Here is a 27,294-nt window from a genome sequence, read left to right as displayed (position 1 = left end):
CGTACATTTGATTGTTTGCTATAATCACGTCTACATACCTTCACCGCCAAATGAAATTGCCGGCAACTGGAAGCTTTTGAGAAATTCCAGGGAACAAACACCAAAGCTATGCCAGAGCTAAAGAGAAACACATTTCTCAGGTTATTACATACAGATGACCGCTATACCTCTGTAGGTACCTCTGTGTGTGCCCATGCACGTGCATGTGTATATTTGTTATTTTGACAGAGAGTCATGCTGAGACCAAGTGAGCCCTGTAGAAAAAATACACACATCAATACACAAAAAGTAAAACAGTATATGCATCTATACAGTACATGTATATATACAAAACCTGGTGCCTTGTGTATAACTCTATATTTCAGCGCGCTCTCTCACCATGTTCCTCAAGATGAAAAATCATTCTCCATTATTTGATTTTCTCTCCTTCCCTATCTCTGTGGCTATCCATCCGCCCCTGGTGCAGTTCTTTGGCATGCAGCCCCATGCAGCCTGTGTTGTGAGGGCCTTCCTTCGCACTTCCATACCCTCCTGAGAGAGACACTCAGCTAGAGCAGGCCTTTCTTTAAGCACAGAGACCTCATGCCTATTCCCCCACCACACAGCTCTGCCAAACTAATGCTGAGGGGGCAACACACTGGGGACAACACACACACATACATACACGTGTACAGAAATACACACATATACGCAAAGTCAGACACGCACACAAATGCATAATATAACGCCAAATACTGAGGAGTGTACAAACCTGGAGTGTACAAACCATTAGGAAAAACTGCTCTTTCCATGACATAGACTGACCAGGTGAAAGCTATGATCTCCTACTGATGTCCCCTGTTAAATCCACTTCAAAAGTGAGGAGACAGGTTAAAGAAGGATTTATAAGACTTGAGACAATTGAGACATGGATTGTGTATTTTCGCCATCAGAGGGTGAATAGGGGTACCCCCTGTGCCATGTGTCTCACACTGAGTAGACATGGCACCCACTGTGCCCCATCTCTGCCAACACAGGCCCCCGACGCGTCAACGCACACCGACATACGCCTCCCCCTCCCTGCGGCCTCCACCCCATTGAACATGTTTACCGCACGTAAACATGCATGCAAACACACACACTCGCTCGCACACACACTCACGCAAATCGAATTGTGCTAATGCAGAGAGAGAAAGAGCGAGAAAACGAGGAGAGACGCAGAGAGATAGAAAGGAGAGGGAGAGAGAAAGAAAAGAGGATGGGAGGAGAGAAGAAAATAGAACAAAGGGAGGGAGAACAAGAGAGAGACAGAAGGACAGAAACAGAGAGGAGGGGGAGGACTTGGCTGAGCGCCTCCAAGGTGTTTGTCTTCATTGAAAACTGGCCCACCTTTCCCCCCTTCTTCCACTGAAACGAAGAGAGATTGAGGGAGCAAAGCAACAATAAATAAATAAAAAATGTAAAAAGCAGGAACATTTCAAATCAACATCTGTCGCGGAGGGTGATTTTTCTCCCAAATAGCATGTGCCAGTGTGATTCGGAAGCGGGCCAAATTGCTAGTTGACGCTTGGTTGCACCTAAAAGGTCCAGCCGTATACAAAGGTTTGGAAGGACTGTACTGTCCCTCATTCACAAAACAGTAATGTTTCCTTCCAATGTGGCTTGCTAGTCCCTCTGTGTTGCCTATAAGCCAATGCCGTCTATTTCTGTCAATCCATAGACATAGTGGAAACGATATGAAATAATACATTGTAATATTCGACTACCTCAATATTTGAGGTGAAAACATATTTCCTTCCAAAAAAACATTGGTGTCTTTTCCTGTGGTTGTTCTATATTTACTATTCCTGGAATGACTACAGCTCTAGCTTACCTGTTTCTTACTATACACCGATAGTGAACTTATAACAATGAAAGTGGCTAAATGTGAAGTGAAAAATATTTCCCTCCCAACAAAATGGCCACCTTCTTCTCTATGGCGCTTCTCTTTGTACTAGTCTTAGAATGGCTGCAGCATCCCTACTCTAATCTCCCCCAGACCTAGATAAATCCACATCGGTCGGAGTGGGAGTCAGTCTGTGCTTCGGTACACACAAACACCACAATGCTCAGTGTGTGTGGGTGAGTGTGTGTTTCTCTTCCACAGCTCAGAGGAGAACGCCAACCTCTGGAGCATGGGTTTTTAATCTTTTTAGTGTTTCTTCTTTTCTTATACTATTTTCTGTTACTGACTGAGGTTTAGGAAGGAGACTACGCTGTACTGGTAGCTTATAGACTAGCTGGCCTGACTGACCATTTGTTGTATGGTAGTACGTATACTGTATGACACCAGCAACTGATTTGAATACCTGCCTGGTTTGCTCCCCCGCCACAAACAGCAGCTTCACCTCACACGCCCTTTGCTCTTAGACTTTCCCTCTATCCTTTTCACTCCCTCGCTCTCTCTCGCCTCATGATGATGTCAGCAACAGAGGAGTGGATAACAAAGGGAGGGAGGGAGAAAGGAGAGAAGATACAGTACGGGGAGAGGGGCTCTAGGCATACAGTACATCGAGCTAGGCATACAGTAGGCATACAGTACATCGGATCCCAGGACTGTCCCAGGAACACTCTTCACATTTCCTGAAAAAAATAAAGACCTGGGAAATGACAATTTCCCCCAATGTCGGCACAAATGCAGGCCCCACAGAACATGTGCAGCATCAGATTACCCCCCACCCCCCAAAAAATAACAAATTATCCAATCAAATCAAAATGTATTCGTCACATTCCTTGTAAACAACAGGTGTAAACTAACAGTAAACACTTATTTAAGGGCCCTTCCCAACAATGCATAGAGAAGGAAAATAGAGAAATAATAGAAAAGTAATAACACATAATAATAAAAGTAATACTAAATAGAAAATGACTAACGATAATTTGGCTATATACACGGGGTACCCGTGTATCGATGTGCAGGGGTACGAGGTAATTGAGGTAGATATGTAGATACTGTACAAGTAGGAATAAAGTGACTAGGACAAATAGTAGATAAAAATACTAGATAAAAAGGATAGATTATAAACAAAAGCAGCATGTGGTGAGTCAAAAAGTCAGTGCAAAAAGGGTCAATGAAGATAGTCAAGGTAGCTAAACTCAGCAAAATAGAAACGTCCTCTCACTGTCAACTGCGTTTATTTTCAGCTAACTTAACATGTGTAAATATTTGTATGAACATAACAAGATTCAACAGCTGAGACATAAACTGAACAAGTTCCACAGACATGTGATGAACAGAAATGGAATAATGTGTCCCTGAACAAAGGGAGGGTCAAATTCAAAAGTAACAGTCAGTATCTGGTGTGGCCACCAGCTGCATTAAGTACTGCAGTGCATCTCCTTCTCATTGACTGCACCAGATTTGCCAGTTCTTGCTGTGAGATGTTACCCCACTCTTCCACCAAGGCACATGCAAGTTCCCAGACATTTGTGGGGAGAATGGCCCTAGCCCTCACCCTCCAATTGAACAGGTCCCAGACGTGCTCAGTGGAATTTAAATCCGGGCTCTTCGCTGGCAAATGCAGAACACTGACATTCCTGTCCTGCAGGAAATCACGCACAGAACGAGCAGTATGGCTGGTGGCATTGTCATGCTGGAGGGTAATGTCAGGATGAGCCTGCAGGAAGGGTACCACATCAGGGAGGACGATGTCTTCCCTGTAAAGCACAGCGTTGAGATTGCCTGCAATGACAACAAGCTCAGTCCGATGATGCTGTGACACACCGCCCCAGACCATGACGGACTCTCCACCTCCAAATCGATTCCGCTCCAGGGTACAGGCCTCGGTGTAATGCTAATTTCTTAAACGCAAATCCGACCATCACCCCTGGTGAGACAAAACCGCGACTCATCAGTGAAGAGCACTTTTAGCAGCGAAGGTGAGATGTAAACTGCGATTTTGGGATATAAATATGCACATTATCGAACAAAACATACATGTATTGTGTAACATGATGTCCTATGAGTGTCATCTGATGAAAATCATCAAAGGTTAGTGATTCATTTTATCTATATTCTTGCTTTTTGTGACTCCTATCTTTGGCTGGAAAATGGCTGTGTTTTTTGACTTGGCTATGACCTAACAATCATATGTTGTGCTTTTTCTATGTAAAGCACTTTTCAAATCGGACAGGATGTGCCAAATATAGAAGAGATAGAAGATATTCTGTCATTCGTTGAAGGAGGTTATCTTGCAAGCTTGGTCATTTGATTTTATTTGATTGTCGTTACAAAGTATGTGTGATTCGACAAGGCTATATTTGGGGTGTGCTCTGTGCATCCTGAATGCGTTCTGTGTCTGCTGAAATGTGCTGAATTAATTGAGGAACATGTTAACGCTCTGACTTTATGGATGGACTGTTTCGCAATTCACAACAACATTATTGGCGATCAAAGAAAGTTACTATTTTCTAAATATTGGTTTCAATTGCTCTTAATTCTTTACATAGTGGCGCAGCCAAAGTGGCCCAGCACCGCTCTTATTTGGTTTAAAACGCTTTAAATTGGCAATTCCAATTTTTGCACTACTTCCCGGGATAAATATATGTGAGCATACACTGACACGTGCTGACGCATACACATCCAATTAATCCAATCACACGATAAATCCAAATCAGCCAATAGCCCTTCCCGTATCCAACACAAGATAGGTGTGTGTTTTCAATGTGTGTGTGAGTGTGTTTTCAATGTGTGTGTGTGTGTCTTCTGCCTTTACCCAAACACACTTTCCATCCTCATTTCCTCACAAGTCGGGGAAATAAGACAGGCGACTGCACCAGTGCTGCTGAGCTCTTGAAATATGAATGGCTTTAATTAAATGGGCTCTCTTTGCCATCTGGCCGTCGGATTGTAACTGAGTTTTTTCTACAATGCGCCACACACTCGCTAATAACCAGCCTAAGCAGCAGTCTGATGGGCACAACAGAGAGAGAAGAAGAAACAACACCAACAATATCATAATCGACTGTGATACTCTGAAGGAATGGGAAAGAGAGAGGAGGGAGAGAGGGAGAGAAGTAGATAGCGAGAAAGAAAGAAAGCGAGACAGACAGACAGACAGACAGACAGACAGACAGACAGACAGACAGACAGACAGACAGACAGACAGACAGACAGACAGACAGACAGACAGACAGACAGACAGACAGACAGACAGACAGACAGACAGACAGACAGACAGACAGACAGACAGACAGACAGACAGACAGACAGACAGACAGACACCAGACAGACAGCAGACAGACAGACAGACAGACAGACAGACAGACAGACAGACAGACAGACAGACAGACAGACAGACAGACACAGACAAGACAGACAGACAGACAGACAGACAGAACAGACAGACAGACAGACAGACAGACAGACAGACAGACAGACAGACAGACAGACAGACAGACAGACAGACAAGACAGACAGACAGACAGACAGACAGACAGACAGACAGACAGACAGACAGACAGACAGACAGACAGACAGACAGACAGACAGACAGACAGACAGACAGACAGACAGACAGACAGACAGACAGACAGACAGACAGACAGACAGACAGACAGACAGACAGACAGACAGACAGACAGACACAGACAGACAGACAGACAGACAGACAGACAGACAGACAGACAGACAGACAGACAGACAGACAGACAGACAGACAGACAGACAGACAGACAGGACAGACAGACAGACAGACAGACAGACAGACAGACAGACAGACAGACAGACAGACAGACAGACAGACAGACAGACAGACAGACAGACAGACAGACAGACAGACAGACAGACAGACAGACAGACAGACAGACAGACAGACAGACAGACAGACAGACAGACAGACAGACAGACAGACAGACAGACAGACAGACAGACAGACAGACAGACAGACAGACAGACAGACAGACAGACAGTGAGAAAGGCCAAAAGCAGGGTTTCATAAACTTTGTCCTCGGGACCCCAACATTTTGTTTTTTGCCCTAGCACTACACAGCTGATTCAAATAATCAACTTATCATCAAGCTTTGATCATTTTAATCAGCTGTGTAGTGTTAGGGCAAAAACCAAAACGTGCACTCCTTGGGGTCCCGAGTTCCGAGTTTGGGAAATGCTGCCCTAGAGAGTGTACCTGACTTATAAGTGCAATGTTACGATGTAGCACTTGTATCTCCCGTTGCATTGAGCAGGGTTCCAGGCACTTAATGATGGTGTTTATGAATCAGTGGTATCACCCAGAGTTCCCTCTCAACATCAAGCAGGAAAGAAAGTAAAGAGAATGAAAAGGAGAGAGAGGAGGAGTGAAGAGAGGATGTCTGACTGATGAGGGCAAAACAAGAGACACCACGCTACGCATGATAACGCTAGCAGCACCCTGGTCAGTCTTTCCACCACTTCTCTATGTTCATCTCTCTCTTTTTCCCTCTCTCTGGAATCACACATGCTTTTCTTACCTCTAAATAACAAACAATATTTCGCTCATACCCACCCCCCTCCCCTCTCTCTCATACTCTCACTCTGTCTCTCTCTCTCTTTATAAAGGCTAACATTACACAAAGATTCACAGGAAATGGCTTATGTAGTCACAGGAGGATATCTATGACCTCTTGAACACAAACACAAGTCAATGTCTAATCAATGTGATAAAACATATCCTACAAACTGTGGATAGTGTGTTCTCCCTCTTATGTAACACTTTGCACATTACAGTTGAAAGGACAATGCGGAAACGTGTATTTTCGCGATGTGCTGGCTGGCTGACGATTTATATTGAGAAATGAAACATTCACAGGTCTCACGGTGCTTGGGATCAATAAGAGCAATATACATTTTCTGCCTGTCCTGACCTGCCAAAACCCTACCCCACCCACACTACTTCTGGGACGTACCCTAGCCATCCATAACTGTCTAATGGAGTGTTTGACTTCCGACACTCTGCTTTTATGAATACTGTATCTAATGAGCAACGGGGTAAACTGATGAATAACTAAACACACAGCCGTAGCATCAAGTTATTAGGATGCTTAGCTGTACAGTGTTGGAATGTGCTGAACATGGAACTCTGTAGTGTAGTTTTTAAGTGGGGAGATGGAAATGGGGTGAGAAGTAAAGAGAATGGTAGAGAGAGGGAGAGAGAGAAAGAATGAGGGAGAAAGAGACAGGGGACTGCAGTGGTGGTGGACTGCGCCTTGTGCCTCCACATTGATTGCGGGATCATTAATTGACAACAGAGGAGGCTGGTGGGAGGAGCTATAGGAGGACAGGCGGATTGTAATGGGTGGAATGGAATAGACAAACACATTAAACATAAGGAAACCACGATTGACTCCGTTACAATTATTCCATTCCAGCCATTACAATGAGCCTGTCCACCTACAGCTCCTCCCACCAGCCTCGTCTGATTGACAACGACCAATTTGAAGTGTCAGGATTTCCCACGTGGCTCCTGGAGCCTTTGAACAAGCTCTCCTGCTTCTCCAAACAGAACTCCAACAGTCCGGCTCCCAAGGATGCCACTCAACCTCGAAGTGGGCGGAATAGACATGGGAATAACAGACTATAGCAGAGAGAGGTGTGACGATGACCTCGAAGACTCAACCGTGTGACATTTCAAAATGACTAAGACCATGCAGGCTCGGAGGGAGTTGGGGAGTAGGGCGTTTTATGGATAGCATAATTAAATGTGAAGGGTAAACTCACTTTCTCACTTTCCTATACTTTCTGATCTACACTCTCTCAGCACTTGACATCTATATCCTTTCTTCGTGAATCTGGATACATTTCAACCCCCTTTCTCCACAAAGATAGAGTAACCAGAATGAGGTAGTCATGGTGCATTGTGTAGCCTTTCTCCTTCCCTCCTCCCTGACCTTAATCCCGACACTCTGGTCAGACGGCGGGGGTGTGAGGACACACACAGCAGGGCAACACAAAGACCCCGTGCATCTCCCAATGTCACGACACATTTCTCATGCAACCCTAACGACACAATTATTTAAACAGCCTAACGATGCCCAAGTGCCGAGGCTACACGGCACTGCGCCCATCTGTTAACTTTTGTTCCCCCTTTTTTGTCATAGAAACTCCCCGTTTTAATGGACAGTGGGTTAGCATCAAGTTAATGTAGCACTGGGATGTCCGTGTGTGCTTCAACTGCTGCATGAGGGTAGTAGTATAATGGCATACCCTCCCTTTGGAAGGGATATAGTGATTCAGCCCTCTTCAACTGGATCCTGGACTTCCTGACGGACCATCCCCCAGGTGGTAAGGGTAGGTAACAACACATCCACCACACTAATCCTCAACACGGGGGTGCGTGCTCAGACCCCTCCTGTACTCCCTCCTGTACTTCACTGCACGGCCAAGCATGACTCCAACACCATCATTAAGTTTGCCGATGACACAACAGTGGTAGGCCTGATCACCGACAATGATGAGACAGCCTATAGGGAGGAGGTCAGAGACCTGACCCTGTGGTGCAGGGACAACAACCTCACCCTCAACGTGATTAAGACAAAGGAGATGATTGTGGACTACAGGAAAAGGAGGACCGAGCACGCCCCCACATCATCGACGGGGCTGTAGTGGAGCAGGTTGAGAGCTTCAAGTTCCTTGGCATCCACATCACCAACAAACTAACATGGTCCAAGCACACCAAGACCATCGGGAAGAGGGCAAGACAAAACCTATTCCCCCTCGGGAGATTGAAAAGATTTGGCATGGGTCCTCAGATCCTCAAAAGGTTTTACAGCTGCACCATCGAGAGCATCCTGACGGGTTACCTCAATTACCTGAACACCGGTGCCCCCACAATTGTTATTTACTGCTGCTCTTTAATTATTTGTTATTCTTATCTCTTACTTTTTTATGTATTTTATTAAAACTGCATTGTTTCTTAAGGGCTTATAAGTAAGCATTTCACTGTAAGGTCTACACATGTTGTATTCGGCACATGTGACAAATACAATTTGATTTGATTTGTTCAGTCTCTTCCCTTCATTCAACTTCTTCCAAACCAGAAATCTTTCTCTGTCAGTAGGAATGGGAGGTTAGAACGCAACTAATCAGATTGCAGGATTTTAAGTGGAAGCAGCAAAGATACTGCAACAAAGTGTAAGCTTGTCAAATGGCATGTGTCGCACTAGTAAACAATTCATTCTAGCAATTGAGAAAAGGTTTATATTAGAGGTATAGATAAAGTTGGTGGTGTGGAGAGGTGAAAAGGCTAGTTGAGAAACAGGCACGAACACACTCAAGAAGACAACGGCAATAAGGACACACACACACACACACCACATAAACACAGAACAAATCAACTGATCCTCCTTAAGATTGTGTGAACCAGCATGGCAAATGTTCTTATTCCATACAAAGTTATTCTTCAACCTTGCCGTGTTTTACCTTTTTTTCCCCAGAAAGAGCGGTAGCGCAATAGAAAGTCCGCAGCCTCCACTTTCATGTCAATATTTTTTACTGTGTTTTTTTTCTTTCTGTATTTTACCTCAGTGGTTTGATTGGTAGGCAGATTCCCGTTTTTTATCTAATCTGCTTGTCTCATATTGATTCCTTCATTGCAATTACTTTAAGCGCAGACCAAATTGAAACGAGCCTTTAATTTAGGCTAATTTGGCCCGTAATGGGCAGCCATTGTTCTCAATGGGAGGTCTTAAATACCCTGAGGGCAGACCCCAGCCCACACTGAGTAGGCCTGAGCAATCTGACATCCAAAGTGCTTTTAATCTGATTTAAGTAGCTTCAATGTTCTCAGCAAATTGCAAATTTAAAAAGATCATTTAGACACTCTTGAGTTCAACATTTTATCTGCATGTCTGCCTTTCTGGATCTGTCTGTCTGTTAGTATCTCTGTCTGCCGGGTTCATTTCACAGCCAGAGAGATTCGCAACCTGTAGGTCAAATGACTGTTTCGTATTGGCGTTCTAGAAATGTTAGATAATGAATTATGAAAACCAAGTCAATGTGTGATGCACACAATGAAGTCCAGATGGACTCCATCATTTGGACTGCATATATGCCCTTGCAGTCACAAATCACAAGGTTTGACTTGCCTGCAGATAAACTGTGGGCCACAATGCCTTGAAACATTGCACAAGAAAATCACAGCGGACTTATGCAATTTGAATATTCTCATCCTCAGCCACTCGTAAAACCGCCCGTGCTCAGGCTTACAGTCTTAAGACGGTCACAGCTTGATAGATCTAAACCAGACTATTAGTGGGTCCATTACCCTAACCCCTAAAACCTCGCTGGTTATACCAATACCACAGAATACATCAGCTAGCACCACTGATACAGCAACGGCTATATAAAAAATAACCGCTGCTTGTCTTGCAAAACCAGAGTTGTGGTTTTTGATGCCAGCACAGGTTACATAACACTGAGTACATGTGAACACTGTAAGTCTCTTTGGAAAAAAGTGTCTACTCAATGACCATAGCACCAGAGTCTGAGGTGGAACTTAGCCTAGCACGAGTTCGTACAATACAATCACTTCTTTCATTTCTCCATCTTAACCCCTTAGGGGTATCATCCATCCTGTTACAATCTTCAGTGTGTTACAAGTGAATCAGCTCCACCTGCAAACCACTGATTATGGACAAATAAACCACCGCCGGGCAGTGAACCAACATGTAATCCTTGAATATCTGTATTGCAGTTTGCTTGTTCTAGAATCAAACTCAATGCCTCAGATGGATACAATGGGAAGTGAGTGTTTGGCCTTCACAAAGTTAAGTTAATCGGAGCAAAAACCAAATAAAGATCATGTAGAAAATCAATCATGCCGGGTAGATATTTTAAATCCAAATTAAATTCAACAGGCAATTGAATAGGGATGCGGTCCAAATTACATACCGTAGCTCAAAGGAAGAGGAACTTCCAAGGCCTTGATCTAATAGGGAAAATGAATAAGGCTAATACATCTACTAAAACTGCTCTGATCAAATTAACAGAGGTCTTTCAAAACGAGACGAGGAGAGCACATCAAAAGCTAAAGCAAAACGCATTCAATAACTTGCCTGTGAGATGCTTCAGACTATATTCACCTGATGAATGCATGCATGGTCTCAAATTAAATTCTGATTAAATTCAGCCTGCACGATCTGCAGTATTCATATCCAGAGGACACATCCAACGCCCCCTAACAATCCACACCTCACCTTCCTGCTTCAAAATCAACCACACACCCATAAAGCACACAGCCACTTGCTTGCTCTACACACAAGCTACACCTACAAAATAAAACATCTGCATGTCTCTACCTTGGTGTTCACCTATATACTCTATGTGGAATATGCGTGTCAATGTGTTTTGCACTTTATATCTGCTCTTTAGTGTTTGCCCCTACCATTTTCCATATGCTCTGCCTCACCGACACTGCCATCCGGCGTGGTCCTCTCGTAGCTGTCCTCGGGCAGGGGCAGCGCACCCAGCCTTGGGCCCCCCGAAGAGCCCTTGCTGCTGGGCGTCTCCGACTCCTCCAGCCCGCTGTCGTAGCAGCTCTGCAGCGATCCCTGCTGGTGGGGGTCTTGGGGCTGGCTCACCACCGAGAAGGTCACTCGGCGGAACGGCTACAAGAGAGAACGAGACGGCGTGGGGGTCACTAGCTGGACTAAAAGAGGGAGGAACGTCCGGTGGAAGGGGGATTTGTGGGACAGGGGACAGGGGTTCAGTTTAAAGAGTTTAGGGGTTACAGTTTGAGTATAAATAAGGCAATCCCAGGGGATATGTGCCTTCAGAAAATAGGTACAGTGCCTTCAGAAAATATTCATACCCCTTGACTTAATCCATATTTTCGTTACAGCCTGAATTAAATTGGATAAAATGTACTACCCCATAATGTAAAAACGTATTTTTTGCCCTTTTTGCAAATTTAAAGGGAAACATCTATATAATTTATATAAGAATTCACACCCCTGGGTGACCTTTGGCAGGGATTACAGCTGTGAGTCTTTCTGGGTAAGTCGCTAAAAGCTTTGCACACCTGGATGGTACAATATTTTCTAAGTTGGTTGTTGCTCATTGCTTGACAGCAATTTTCAAGTACTGCTATAGATTCTTAATCCGATTTAACTGTAACTAGGCCACTCAGGAACATTAAATGTCGTCTTGATAAGTAACTCCAGTGCATATTTGGCCTTGTGTCCTAGGTTATTGTCCTGCTGAAAGGTTCATTTTTCTCCCCGTGTCTGGTGGAAAGCAGACTGAACCAGGTTATCCTCTATTCTCTATTCCGTTTCTTTTTAATCCTGAAAACTCCCCAGTCCTTAACAATTTCAAGCATACCCATAACATGATGCAGTCACCACTATGCTTGAAAATATGGAGAGTGAAAAAAAAGAAGGAAGGGAAGTGCTGACAGAAGGTGCGCTTTGGTAAAAGGGGTAAATTGGTCATCAAAAAGAAAGGAGCACCACGCTTAATATACTTAATTAAAATGTCTTTATTTGTATGCCAAGTTCAATGGAAACAATAAGAATGTTAAGAATGGGATAAGAATGTTGCCAGCCAGTATGGCAATGGAACATTTAGAACAAAAGACTGGGTCGCGTCCATAGATACAGAACAAAAAGTCTCTGGCAACCGAACCGATATTGAATGAACGACCAGCTGGCTTGGGTAGCAACCCTAGATTTGTATTGGGACTATATCTTGTGGAAGGATGAAATGGTATGAATAAATTCATCAAAATAACATTGTTATTGAAAATGTGTCAGTCATTATTTGAATATGTTGGTAACCCGTTATAAAAGTGATAATGCACTCGAAGCCGATGTTTGGATGATATATTGGCACGGTTTGCCGGTCCTCAACTTCTTCTCGGTCATAACAGCACCCGTGCTAATATATCCTCCAAACACAGGCTTCTCTGGCGTTATCACTTAAGTAACTACATCCTCAGTTTTCTGCTATCACAGCCATTAAACTCTGTTACTGTTTTAAAGTCACCATTGTTCTCATGGTGAAATCCAGTAAGGAAGGATGCCTGTGTCTTTGTAGTGAATTGTTGTATTGACCCAACAGCCAAAGTTGCTCCATGACCAAAGGGATATTCTATGTCAGATTTTTTTTTTACCCATCTACTAATAGGTGCTTCTTTGTGAGGCATTGGAAAATCTCCCTGGCCTTTTTGGTAGAATCTGTGTTTGAAATTCACTGCTCGATTGAGGAACCTTACATATCATTGTACGTGTGGGGTACAGGGATGTCATGTTTAATACTATAAGTCCACACAACGTATGTGACTTGTTAAGCAAACGTTTACTCCTATAAGAATATTTCGAAGATACATACAACATACACAACGCAGAGACAGTGGACTAAAAGTCAATAGAGTACTAACGATCAATGGAAACAAGTGTTTTTTTTCTGTAATAGGGGATTAATGCAGAGACATGGGAGGAATTTGTCTATATATTGAGTATGAAATAGGATACTTGTTATTTGGCCATTGGCCCAGTTTTATTGCAAGGAATTCTAATTGGTCAACCACAGGATTGGGCGGGGTTATAAAACTACACGCTGTCCCTTTGTTCTGTGGAGAGAGAACTGAGAGAGAATCACTGAGGACAGGGAAGGGACGACCATCGACCATCTACCTCTCAGCATAACATCTATGATTTATCGTCTTCGAATAAACCTATTTTCCTCCCCCTGATTTGCTTTGGGGTCTGTGTTATTAAAGAATAACATCAACTGCTAACACTCCTGAACTTATTTTGGCTTGCCATAACAAAGGGGTTGAATACTTATTGACTCAAGGCATTTCAGCTGTACATTTTTTATTCATTTGTAAAAAAAAATGTCCACTTTGACATTATGGGGTATAGTATGTGGGACAGCAAAATCTCAATTTAATCAACTTTAAAATCAGGCTGTACACAACAAAATGTGGAAAAAGTCAAGAGGTGTGAATACCTTCTGAAGGCACTGTATACTATACAACAGGGGAGAGAGGGTAGGGGGGTATCGTAAGGGGCATTACTTAGGGAGTTGATAGACGTTGGTGCACTGCAAGTCCAAGCAGCGGTGTCAATTTCTCTGACTAGAGCAGTTTGGTACAAAGCAAACTGCTGCAAACTCCAGTAATGTGCTTGCAAAATGGTCTGGTAGCCAAATGCTATGACACTCTCGAAGTCATAAGCCTAAAGCCTGTCCACACACAAACAACATGTCGGTGTGGCTAACACAGAGGAATGCATAGTATGCCTATTCAATAACATCCTTTTATAAAGAAAGACACCAAACGCCCTTATAAAAGACCTGTGTATGGAGTATATAGGGACGCTTTCACTCAGAGCATCTGAAAACCCACAGGGAGTGAGTATGGCAGCTAGCTAGCTGATTCTGTGATAAATACAGCTAAGGAGGAGTGAAGGACGCTGTAGCCTCTTTCACTTTGTTTACTTCCCATACTGAAAGAGGACAAGGTGAGTAAACAGCCTCCCTGTGGGAGGTGTGAGCTAACACTAGAGCAAAGGCATGTAAGGAAGGACACACACACAAATGTGTATTTGACACATAGAACAAGGCTGAGTAAGACAGTGGTAGTTGCAGCAGACACATTATCGAGTGCTGTCTGTGAACTAAGCAGTGAGTGAACAGGTCATTAACGCTGAGGCCTTTCTCTCCACACGGCAGGATCAACAAAGAAAAGCTCTGCAGGAACAACTGATGAGGCAGCAGGACAGGGTGTACTAGAAATCACTGTCCAGCACAGTAGGTATACCTCGCTTTCACGGTTGTGTGCGCGTGTGTATGTGTGTGTGCGCGAGTGTTTATGTGTGTGTCATGAGAGAGAGAACAACAGAGGGAGGCAACAAATGATTAGCTAGTTTGGTCATTATCAAAACGAATGGCATAACAAATGGCTAATGTGATTCATTAAGAGGATACACAGTCACATCTCCACTCTAGCTGGGCATCTCCCCTATCACCTCTTGGTCCTCTTCCCCTCCTCTCCTCCCTCCTCTCCCCCTGTCCTCCATCGTTTCTTACGGCAATCATAAGAATATTAGACCAGGGCAGGCCTCAATTTATCCATCCCTGCTCTTTCCATTTTCCCTTGACAGACTGACATCCGTTTTCACAGATCATTATTATCAATTGCAACATTGAGGTACACCATGGTTCCTAACCCTGGAATTTGTCACCGTTGCGGACAAATATCATTCCGGCAACTCCATCAAAATGCAGTAACTCCTCGTTATGTACAAGTGGTGGTCACCATATGAATGACATCCCCTTTGTTATTATGTAATCGAGAGACAATTATTGTTTCAAGCGCCTCTGAATCTCAGCCAAGGAAAGACTTGAGACATTTTTTTTATATATACTGAAAAAATCCTGTAAGCCATTATGGGATATTCTCCTCCCTCTCTCTGCATGTTAAAATGTTCCTTTTTTTTATTTACCCATTTTTTTCTCTCCCTGGCTAATGCAGCAGCAATCTTGGCAGTAAATCATGTTTCCATGTAATTACAATCAACACTCAACAAATGAATTGAAATTAATATTCATAGGAATTTCACTTGAATAGTCAAACATTTGTTACATAATTAAAGGCCCAGAATGAGGTCCTATTTTTTCACAGCAATAATGCTCTAAATTATGTTTAGATTTCAAATCCTAGTCCAGCTCTACTTGCTTTGTTCCCAAAGGAACAATGTTGGGTCGTGCATGACAGTAATCTAAAGTCCCAATGCTTGAATGTGGTGGTGGTTTAAACAGCAAACGAATGAAGGGAACTTTATAGATGGATTAGATGACCGGAGTGCTATACTCTATGGAAATGTATTTTTCTGAGGAATTAAATTAAGTGATTGTGGCTAAATAAGAGGTGATTGTGAGATGGGGGAGAGAAACATTTGGGCAAAGAAAGCAGAGGAAAATTGAGTCCTGGTGACACCATTGTTTCATTTGAACTTTCCCGATAATAAAATGCAAAAACATTTTGGGAACAAAATAGAGTGCACACACACACAAGCACAAGCACACACACGCACGCACGCACGCACGCACGCACGCACGCACGCACGCACACACACACACACACACACACACACACACACACACACACACACACACACACACACACACACACACACACACACACACAGACCCACATACAAACAAACAAACAAGCAAACACACACACACACATAAACACACACACTGCAACAGCCAGAGGGTTTGATGAGATTTTAAAAGAACCCAACGTTTCCATTCATTCTATCTCCTCTAAACGAATAAATAGAATTTCCAAACCACTTTTCTTCCTACTGTGCGGCAGCAGCGCCTGAGATGAAGAAAAAGAAAAACGACTTGTCCTGGCACGCCATGTGAAATCATGTTTGGTTTCTGAGTGCCAGAACCAATCTTCCTCGCTTCCTCGCTCCCTCCCAGGGTCCAGGGCGTAAAAGGGATCTGTCTAGCAGTGTCATAAGTGGAGAGAGCCAGGGGAAAATAAAGCAGAATTCCCCTGGGGCTCTCCGCCCTCCTTCCCTCCGTCCCTTCTTTCTTCCCTCCGTTCTGACTTCAGGGTGCTGTTTGTGTGATGGCGAGAGATATATCACACCGCCGCGGCGTTAGAGAAACAGACAGTGGGTGAGATGGAGGAAACGGCTTCCCTCCTCGGGTCATGTGGCATGAGGTCAAGACCTCTCGCTGCCGGTTGGTCAATTTGAATGAATGCTGGCAGTCATTAACCCTGACCTAAAGCGGTGGAGTGACACCCCATTCCTTCTCACTCTACCCTGACCCCTCTTTCACCACGCCAGCTCCCCCACGTTCACGTCCCCCCTAGCTTAGTGATGACTGGGCCACACATCGTATTCCCACAAACACACACACACACACACACACACACACACACACACACACACACACACACACACACACACACACACACACACACACACACACACACACACACACACACACACACACACACACACACTGATATGGATGGATGAATGGACACATGCATACTGCACCCCATGCTGTGTAAGGCTTGCTTGAGGGGGGTTGAGCTACGAATGCATGGCTTTCATTTCTAGTTAGCGTTAGCTTTTTTTTTTATCTCTTCCAGACGCAGGCCCTGGCTATCACTATGGGGTCTCTGACTGACTCTCTGCCTGTACGAGTGATTGAAAGCCGGTCATGACAGCCACGGGTGATTGAATGCCTCAGTCATTCAAGCTGAATGAACACACTAAACAAAACGATAGAGCCACAGGGAGATACTGTGGTCAGACTAGTTCCTAAGACTAAAGTCAAAACACATATCAGCCAACTGGTTACATGCTTTACTGGAGCCAATAAGAAATATGTTTTGTTGTGCAGTTCCCGTCAATAACGTGTGACCTTCACAGACTTGAAGTCCCTAACTGAAAGAGCTGAATGGTTGTCGGGAATGGTTGATTTGTTCCTGATTTGATCAATGTTTTTATCTCAGTCGAACTCGGAATGAATGAATAGCAGATTGTCTAGACGTGAATATGTTTCTGTTCTGTATTCTTAGCGGTACCAACAACACCAATCAATAGGAACTAATTGTTATTTAGGAATGTTAGTTAAGGCGTATGTGTGTGTGTGTGTGTGTGTGTCTGTCTGTTTATCTGTGTTTTACCTTGAACATCTGTTGTTATACTGCTATGATAAACCTCCAAATATTTCTGACTCCCACACGCCATGCTTGTTCAAGTCAATAAGGCACGTGAGCCTGGGCCTGATTCTTCGGGCGGCGTTCGGCGGTCGACGTCACTGGCCATCTAGCCATCGCCGATCCACTTTTCATTTTCCATTTGTTTTGTCTTTGTCTTACACACCTGGTTTCAATTCCCCAATTACTTGTTCATTATTTAACCCTCTGTTCCCCCATTTTTGTTTGTGAGTAATTGTTTATTTGTATTGCGGTCCGTATTTGTGGCCTTGTATTTTTAAGACGCGTATTGTTTTATTATTGAGTACAATTGCTTTCATTACTCATATCTGCTGTCCTGAGCCTGACTCATCTCACCAGATACACACAGATGCATTACAGAGGGGGTGGTTGAAGGAAGAGAGAGAAGGATATGGAGGAAGAAGTATTGAGAAAAAGTGATGCAGGGATATGTTTGGAGAGAAAAAAGAGAGACATGGAGGGTGAGTGAGAGAAAAAGAGGGATAGAGAGAAGAGGAGTGAGTGACACATTAGTGTGGTCATGATTACCAGAAGTGACAGTCGGTAATTAAGTCGCCATGTTTAATTTGTCATGGGTAACCTGCAAGTGACCCCCCCCCCCCATACCCTGCCACCTGAGACTTACACAGGAAGTGCGGCAACATGTACTGTAGTAGCATTGTTGGTGAATGAGCTTGTTTGAGTTAAAAATATTATCTAGACAAAGTAAAGTAATACAAAGTCACAATCATCACATTTTCTACTTTTGTTACATGAATCCGATGCACTACGTGTGCCTGCCTGAGTGTAGATAACTTGTGACTTGATGAGCAGGGGTCAGGTTCTGTTTGGGTGCTATTCTGTGACATAACTTAATTACTAGCCTCCTGGCTAACCCGGGAAACAATCTGAGTTTAACTCATCTCAAGCCTCAGCGAGCCTGGAGGGATAGATACAGATACCTCAACACGGTCTACTCTTCACCTGCTTTGAAGGAGCCCTGAGGAGAGTAGGGTAGAAGGGTAGAGGCCAGCTGTGGGTGGTTGGGATGGAAGCAAGGGAGTAAAGGAACTCTGAGGTTAGGGCAGGTTGGGGTGTGGTTAGGAGGGTGTGAGGTGCTGTCTCGTTATCCTAGCCACCGAGGGAATCTCAAGTATCTTGTTGCCAGTGAATGATAGTGTTGACCCCGTCACACTTTGTTTCTCCTATTTACCTCCACTCTTCTACATCCCCTCCTTTTTTCCTCTCTTCTTCCAACCCTCCTCTTCCACACACATTCCGTCCACCCCAGGTCTGCTTCGTTCCAAGCAAACACCAAAAGAAAAAGCCACGAAAACATTTTCAAACGCGCCAAAAAAAAGAGAAAGAGAAAACACAAGACAAGATAAAAGAGGCACCTATATATATATGTTTTTTAAAAACAGACCGGTGTCTTGTTCCAGACTTTGGCATCCGAGTCAAAAGAAATACATAAAAGTGTTTTCTGTTTTAACTTCAGTGGATCGAAAAAGTGTTCAGAGACAGACAGGCTTTCAGAAGCATTGATGCATAAGTCTTTTCAGTCATAGACTCTCTCACCTGTCCAGTGTCCAGTATCTCTGTGATCACGCATTGTGGCCTTTCACACCCAGACTTGGCAGGTGGCTCCGATTTGCTCTGTGAAAGGCCACAGGTTGTACCAACGTTTATAGAACAAAACTTTAGAATGAACTTTGCGATACTCGCAGAGGTTATGACTTTCAAAGGAGAGTCTGTCTCTAAATCAAAAGACAACTGAATGATGCTAGTTATTTTTTCTCTTCGACTAACCCAATATGTTTTTATCATATGGTTGTTTCATGATCTAATAGCATGTGATCGATTGCATGCCCTTGAACTATGTTATTATTTCTACTAGTGTGGCTCCCTTGGGGGTCTTTATGGACCATTTATCACCTTGTTTAGCTGGGTAAATGTATAATTAAATATAACATCCCCGGGTTAGCAATGGAGGCTTAGAGAATTCAAACAGACAGTGGCCCCAACATGAAGGTCTGGGTAATCTGGTAGGAGAGGGGAGAGGGGGGACAGGGGGTCTTTGTCAAAAAGTTGTCGCCAACCAACAGTGTTCCACCATGGGTGTTTGCTTTGCTGGAAAAATCCTCAGTCAATCAGCCTTGTGCCTTGGGAGACACGTTAGGGAGGGAGAGAAGGAGGAAGCGAGAGGGAGGCACAGGCAGCCAAAGTTAAAGCAAAAGACGGAGAGAGAAAGAGAGCTGTTCCCATCTCCAAACTCTGTTTATTCCTTTTTTTTTTATTCCCTCTGTTCTCTTGTTGTTTGGTTGCCGTGTGTTTAAGGCCTCCTGTCTTTGGAGGAGAGCCACAGCTAGCCACTAGATAGACAGACAGACAGACACGTACCAGGGGGTCACAGAATTAAAGAGAGAAAAAAAAGGAAAGATCACACATGGTTACTTTAAATTGCTCTTCAATTGGGGGATTAGGCCACTGCTGTAACAGAGATACTATTCTGAGGGGACGCCTTTCCGCCTTTAAAAGATGATCCAACCTCTGACCTGAGCTGAATGGGAAAGTAGAACTGTCTTCAGAGGGAGAAGGGGCGTTTCACTTTTGAGTGGCAATGGATTAAGATAGCTAGTATCGCTAACAAATACTGTACATACAGTATTTATGGGGATTCTTCTATATTGCTCTGTGCGTATTAGTCATACATTGAAAATGAAACATTGAGTGAGATGATTGATAGGGATGGGTGATATAGGGAGGTACAAGGACACATTAGGATTTAGAGGGTTAAGTATGTTTTTCAAAATGCATGAAGGAGGTCTATTGGTCACACCAATAGACCTCCCCCAATAGGGGACCAGGGTATTTTCTTTCAAACTCACAATTTATCCATGCCTTGTCAATCAATGATTATCTATTACAGTTATCCAATATGAATGGATATGGTGCTCTTGTCTCTGTATTGTATTCAATCTGAAAAGGTGCCTAAGCTAAGACAAGTACTGGCACGGACAAGTCTTGCTACCAATCCCAACGCTCATATTACAAAATGTGACATTAGTTATTGTTTGTATACTGTTGAGTGACCTGTTACTTGAACTGTATGTGTGCAACCTCATATATGTCCACATGTGTTTTTTTATGCCTGTCTATCCACATTTGTGTACTACGGTGCATGCATGCGTGCCTCTGTCATGTCACATGTTCGACACGTCCGTCTCAGTGTCCTGCTTAGGTGTTGTGTGTGCGTGTTTGGTTTTACTGTCCTTGTGGGGACAAGAAGATCTCAGAAAGATAGTAAAACAAGGAACATTCCAACAAGTGGGGACATTTTCCAGGTCCCCACAAGGGAAAGTATATTTTAGGCTTAGGGGTTAGGTTAATTAAGGGTTACCATTATGGTTAGGGTTAGTGGTTAGGTTTATGAGTTACGGTTAGGTTTAGGGTTAGGGTTAGGAGTTTGGGATTAAGGTTAGGGTTATGGGTTAGGGTTAGGTTCAAGGTTAGGTATTGGGGAAAATATGACTTTGAATGGGAATGAATTGTTTGGTCCCCATAACGGTAGTAAAACATGTGCGTGTGTGTGTGTGTGTGTGTGTGTGTGTGTGTGTGTGTGTGTGTGTGTGTGTGTGTGTGTGTGTGTGTGTGTGTGTGTGTGTGTGTGTGTGTGTGTGTGTGTGTGTGTGTGTGCGTGTGCGTGTGCGTGTGTGTGTGTGTGTGTGTGTGTGTGTACAGTAGGAACACCATCACGGTTGCAAACACTGCAGCTGACAATTGACACACTACTATTAGTGTGTGACAGGCCTCATCCTCATGGTAACATTAGCGCGTTGTGATATGGGACTGGGCGTCAGCAGAAAGCATGGCGAAGGCAACATTAAGAGTCGAGATGACCATTTATAGCAGTAAATATGGCTGCTCAATTGTAAACGCCAAACAACCAAACACATGGACAATGGGATTCTGAGTCACAAGACAGGTAGACAAAATATTGCCCCCTTCTGACTTTGCTGTCTATGTTAAACTTCTCTGAGACCAGTACACAGAGTCCTCTGTGTTCCTGTTTCACTGATCCCAGAACAGCTGTGTGTATTCTAATCTCGTTAAGAGAAGGCAGAGAGAGAGGGATTGAGAGAGAGAGAGAGAGAAAAAGAAAGAGAGCGAGAGAGAGATTTAGAGTTTGAAAAACGTGGATTTCTTGGCAAAGATATACACAAGATACTACCGTCTACAACGTAACCTTCACTCAAAATCAAAACTCCAAACCTACAGCCTGATTTTGGACAAAATTACCTGGAAGGATTCCTACTACCAAAGATTCTTATTTCCAAGCTATACAGCAAATGCTCTGGTAAACAAACAACAGAAACCTGAAAACACCATCTAACCTTGAACTGAGTGAGTAATGTTTAGTCTGAAGCTACTATTAAAGCCAAGAAGAAAAATACATTACAATTATATATTTGTATTTATAAGGACTGAATGCTAAGTTAAGGCTAACAGACTTAACATATCTGAGGGCAAATTCAGTTTGCACTGAGGTATGAAGTGAGTGGTGTCAAAGCCCTTGAGCAACAACAATGGTAGGAGAGTTTCACAGTCTACCCCACCCAAACAAGGAGGCCTTGAAGCCCCCTCCCGCTGTCCAGAGGTCTTTACAATACAGTACCCTATGGATGTAAAAAATGAGAAGTCACGAAAAGAGTAAAAGAATAAGCTACTTGTGGAAAATCAAGAGACACTTTTTGCTCACTATTATACAAATGGGAACATAAGCAACTTAATCTTCCACACAGACAATCCCCTGGCATGGAGCAGTGCTATATTAACACACAAACCCTCTGTTAAGGGTGGAAACTCAGGATACTAGACAAAGAGGACTCTGAGTCAGCCAATGTCAACCTGTACAATTCTGGAACAGTACAGGGCAACCCCAAACAGTTTCAGCTGGACTTTCACATAATCAAAGAGCTAGCTCAGCAGGATAAGCTCTCTCTTGAGAAAGATACCCCCACCCTGAGCGTGTCAGCCTAGACCTCTTCATTATACAACCCCACAGACAAGCAACCCCAAGCGGAAAGTCTACGTCCCAGCACCGAGCACTACACAATCATTGTATTGAAGGATACATTCACCCAGATAGAGGTAAGGCAGGTGGAGCTTGAACAGCAGGTGAACACACTTCAGAGGTTATCTCCACCCTGTGGTTATCTCCACTCTGCTATCACGAAAAGACTTCCACCCTGCTTCCATACAGCAGGTAAATGCAAGTATTTCCTGTGACTGTGCCTCAAAACCAAATGTCTACCTGGCCCGTCACTCCACCCTGTAGTTGAACAGTCTTTACAACCAGGTCCACCTATGCAAGGCAGCAGTGCCCACTTTCGCCCGGAACCTAAAGGACATTGCCAACAACCGCAGCCCCAACACCTCACACAGATCAACAGACACCCCACCCAGACCAGCGAGACCACCCCCTCCCCACACATAGAGGACCCACGCCAAGAGGACCTACATCCAGACCACAGCATCACCAGCCACATCCACACCCCCACCCCAACCAATCAACACCCCCCAAAGCCAACCATGCCCACACTCCATTTAGGTACCCTCAGATCAGGCCTATGCCCATCCTGCCAACCCCATTCCCCCCACTCCCGCAAAGAGAGCCTCAACATGAAAGTGACACATACGCCCAGGACGTGAGCAGGCAAATAGCTCCAACCCCCACTCTTACACTTGCCCAAGCCAATAGCATGTACCAAATGCTAATCAGGCTCTGCTCACACTTACTGGTCTGAAGACAAACCACACAACTAACAACATTGGACACTTTTTGGAACAAAAAGCCTTCACTATCTCATCCTGGAATATACAAGGCTTGAGGCCATCTGCCTTTGGCCTAAAGAGCAGGAACCTGGACTTCACCAAAGAAATAGGAAATACAGACATTGTCAAGAAACAGACAAGAAACAGTGATGGACCCACTGGTTGCTCTCTAGGTTATAGAGAGCTGGTAGTCCCATCCACCAAACTACCAGGTGTGAAACAGGGAAGGGACTCAGGGGGTATGCTAATTTGGTATAGAGTAGACCTAACTTACTCTATTCAATTATTCAAAACAGGAACATTTTACATTTGGCTAGAAATTCGAAAGGAAATAATCTCAACAGAGAAAAATGTCCTCCTGTGTGCTACCTATATCCCCCAACTACACTCCCCATGTTATAATGAAGACAGTTTCTCCATCCTGGAGGGGGAAATCAATAATTTCCAGGCCCAGGGAAATGTGCTATTCTGTGGCGACCTAAATGCCAGAACTGGAAAAGAACCTGACACCCTCAGTACACAAGGGGACAAACACCTACTTGAAGGTGACAGCATTCCCTCCCCCATATGCACCCTTAGGCACAATGACGACTACATAACCAAACATGCTCTGTCGCAAGCTGGGTATATACATTGTCAGTGGTAGGCTTTGAGGAGACTCCTACTGTACATACACCTATAGCTAATCTCTTGGCATTAATACTGTAGACTACTTTATCACTGACCTCAACCCAGAGTCTCTCAGAGCGTTCACAGTCAGCCCACTGACACCCCTTTCAGATCACAGCAAATTCACAGTCTACTTGGACAGAGCAATACCCAATCATGAGGCATCAAATCCAAAGGAACTGAATAATATAAAAAAATGCAATAGATGGAAGTAATGTGGAAACCACCAGAAAACAATTAGGCAACAACAAATTCAATCCCTTTTAAACAAATTATTGGACAAAATGTTTCACTATAATAGTGAAGGTGTAAACTTGCCAGTAGAATATTTAAACAGTATATTTGACCTCTCAGCTTCCCTATCAAATCTAAAAAATGTCAAACAGAAAACAAAATAAAATTCATTAACAACAATGACAAATGGTTTGATGAAGAATGCAACAACCTACGAAAGAAATTGAGAAACCTATCCAACCAAAAACAAATGAGCCAGAAAACCTGAGCCTACATCTTCACTATGGTGATTCACTAAAACAATACAGAAATACACTACGGAAAAAGAATTAACAGCACATCAAAAATCAGCTCATTATAATTGAAGAATCCACAGACTCTAACCACTTCAGGGAAAATTGGAAAACACTAAACAAACAACAACACGAAGAGTTATCTATCCAAATGGAGATCTATGGGTAAACCACTTCTCTAATCTTTTTGGCCCTATAACAAAGAACAAATATCAAAAACATATACAGTGGGGCAAAAAAGTATTTAGTCAGCTACCAATTGTGCAAGTTCTCCCACTTAAAAAGATGAGAGAGGCCTGTCATTTTCATCATAGGCACACTTCAACTATGACAGACAAAATGAGAAGAAAAAAAATCCAGAAAATCACATTGTAGGATTGTTAATGAATTTATTTGCAAATTATGGTGGAAAATAAGTATTTGGTCAACAACAAAAGTGTATCTATTATTTATGCCCTTGCTGATGGAAGGAGGTTTTCACTCAAAATCTCACGATACATGGCCCCATTCATTCTTTCCTTTACACGGATCAGTCGTCCTGGTCCCTTTGCAGAAAAACAGCCCCAAAGCATGATGTTTCCACCCCCATGCTTCACAGTAGGTATGGTGTTCTTTGGATGCAACTCAGCATTCTTTGTCCTCCAAACACGACGAGTTGAGTTTTTACCAAAAAGTTATATTTTGGTTTCATCTGACCATATGACATTCTCCCAATCTTCTTCTGGATCATCCAAATGCTCTCTAGCAAACTTCAGACGGGCCTGGACATGTACTGGCTTAAGCAGGGGGACACGTCTGGCACTGCAGGATTTGAGTCCCTGGCGGCGTAGTGTGTTACTGATGGTAGGCTTTGTTACTTTGGTCCCAGCTCTCTGCAGGTCATTCACTAGGTCCCCCCAAGTGGTTCTGGGATTTGGAGGACAGAGGAGCCTCTTAAAGAAGAAGTTACAGGTATGTGAGAGCCAGAAATCTTGATTGTTTGTAGGTGACCAAATACTTATTTTCCACCATAATTTGCAAATAAATGTATTAAAAATCCTACATCGTGATTTTCTGGATTTTTTTTTCTCATTTTGTCTGTCATAGTTGAAGTGTACCTATGAACATTACAGGCCTCTCTCATCTTTTTAAGTGGGAGAACTTGCACAATTAGTGGCTGACTAAATACTTTTTTGCCCCACTGTACATGGTCAAATACAAATCTTAGAATCAGCTATTAAAGACTTCCAGAACCCACTGGATTCTCCAATTACTTTGAATGAACTACATGACAAATCTTCCAAACCAAAAAGGTCTATGGTGTTGATGGTATCCTCAATGAAATGATAAAATATACAGACAACAAATTCTAATTGTCTATACTTAATCTCTTCAACATCATCCTCTGGCATATTCCCTAATATTTGGAACCAAGGACTGATCAACCCAATCCACAAAAGTGGAGACACATTTGACCCCAATAAATACTGTGGGATATGCCTCAATTGCAACCTTTGGAAAATCCTCTGCATTATCATTAACAGTAGAGTCGTACATTTTCTCAGAGAAAACAATGTACTGAGCAAATGTCAAATTGGCTTTTTACAAAATTACTGTACGACAGACCACGTATTTACCCTGCACACCCTAATTGACAAACAAACAAACCAAAACAAAAGCAACATCTTCTCATGCTTTGTTGATTTAATAAAAAGCTTTCGACGCAATTTGGCTTAGGGCCTGCTATACAAATTGATGGAAATTGGTGTTGGGGGGAAAACTTACGACATTATAAAATCCATGTACACAAACAACAAGTATGTGGTTAAAATTGGCAAAAAACACACACATTTCTTTCCACAGGGCAGGGGGGTGAGACAGGGACGCAGCTTTAGCCCTCTTCAACATATATATCAACGAATTAGTGAGGGCACTAAAATAGTCTGCAACACCCGGCCTCACCCTACTAGAATCTGAAGTCAAATGTCTACTGTTTGCTGATGATCTGGTGCTTCTGTCCTCAGCCAAGGAGGGCCTACAGCAGCACTTAGGTCTTCTGCACAGATTATGTCAGACCTGGGCCCTGACAGTAAATCTCAGTAAGACAAAAATAATGGTGTTCCAAAAAAGGTCCAGTTGCCAGGACCACAAATACAATTTCCATCTAGACACCATTGCCCTAGAGCACACACAAAACTATACATACCTCAGGCTAAACATCAGCGCCACAGTTAACTTCCACAAAGCTGTGAACGATCTGAGAGACAAGGCAAGAAGGGCCTTCTGTGCCATCAAAAGGAACATAACATTTGACATAACAATTAGGATCCGGCTGAAAATACTTAAATCAGTTATAGAACCCATTGCCCTTTATGGTTGTGAGGTCTGGGGTCCGCTCACCAAAACATTATTCACAAAATGGGACAAACACTAAATTGAGACTCCGCAGGCAGAATTCTACAAAAATATCCTCTGTGTATAACGTAAAACACCAGATAATACCCGCTAACGATCAAAATCCAGAAAAAAGCTGTTAAATTCTACAACCACCTAAAACGTAGCGATTCCCAAACAATAGCAAAGCCATCACCTAC

General features: G+C 43.4%; 1 protein-coding gene across 2 annotated transcripts in view; it reads right to left on the bottom strand.

The window, feature by feature from the left end:
- Nucleotides 1-27,294, bottom strand: part of LOC109906621 (protocadherin-7) — a 211,150-nt gene that overhangs the window by 108,104 nt on the left and 75,752 nt on the right. For both annotated transcript variants that reach the window (XM_020504427.2, XM_020504430.2), the window contains exon 3: nucleotides 11,376-11,598. In XM_020504427.2, coding sequence (XP_020360016.1) covers nucleotides 11,376-11,598 — 223 coding nt within the window. The remainder of the gene's footprint in view (nucleotides 1-11,375; nucleotides 11,599-27,294) is intronic.

This window comes from Oncorhynchus kisutch, linkage group LG16, assembly GCF_002021735.2.
Source record: "Oncorhynchus kisutch isolate 150728-3 linkage group LG16, Okis_V2, whole genome shotgun sequence".
In the NCBI taxonomy this organism is placed as follows: Eukaryota; Metazoa; Chordata; class Actinopteri; order Salmoniformes; family Salmonidae; genus Oncorhynchus; species Oncorhynchus kisutch.
Note: the sequence above shows the minus strand (reverse complement) of the source record. Positions and strands in the feature narration are given on the sequence as shown.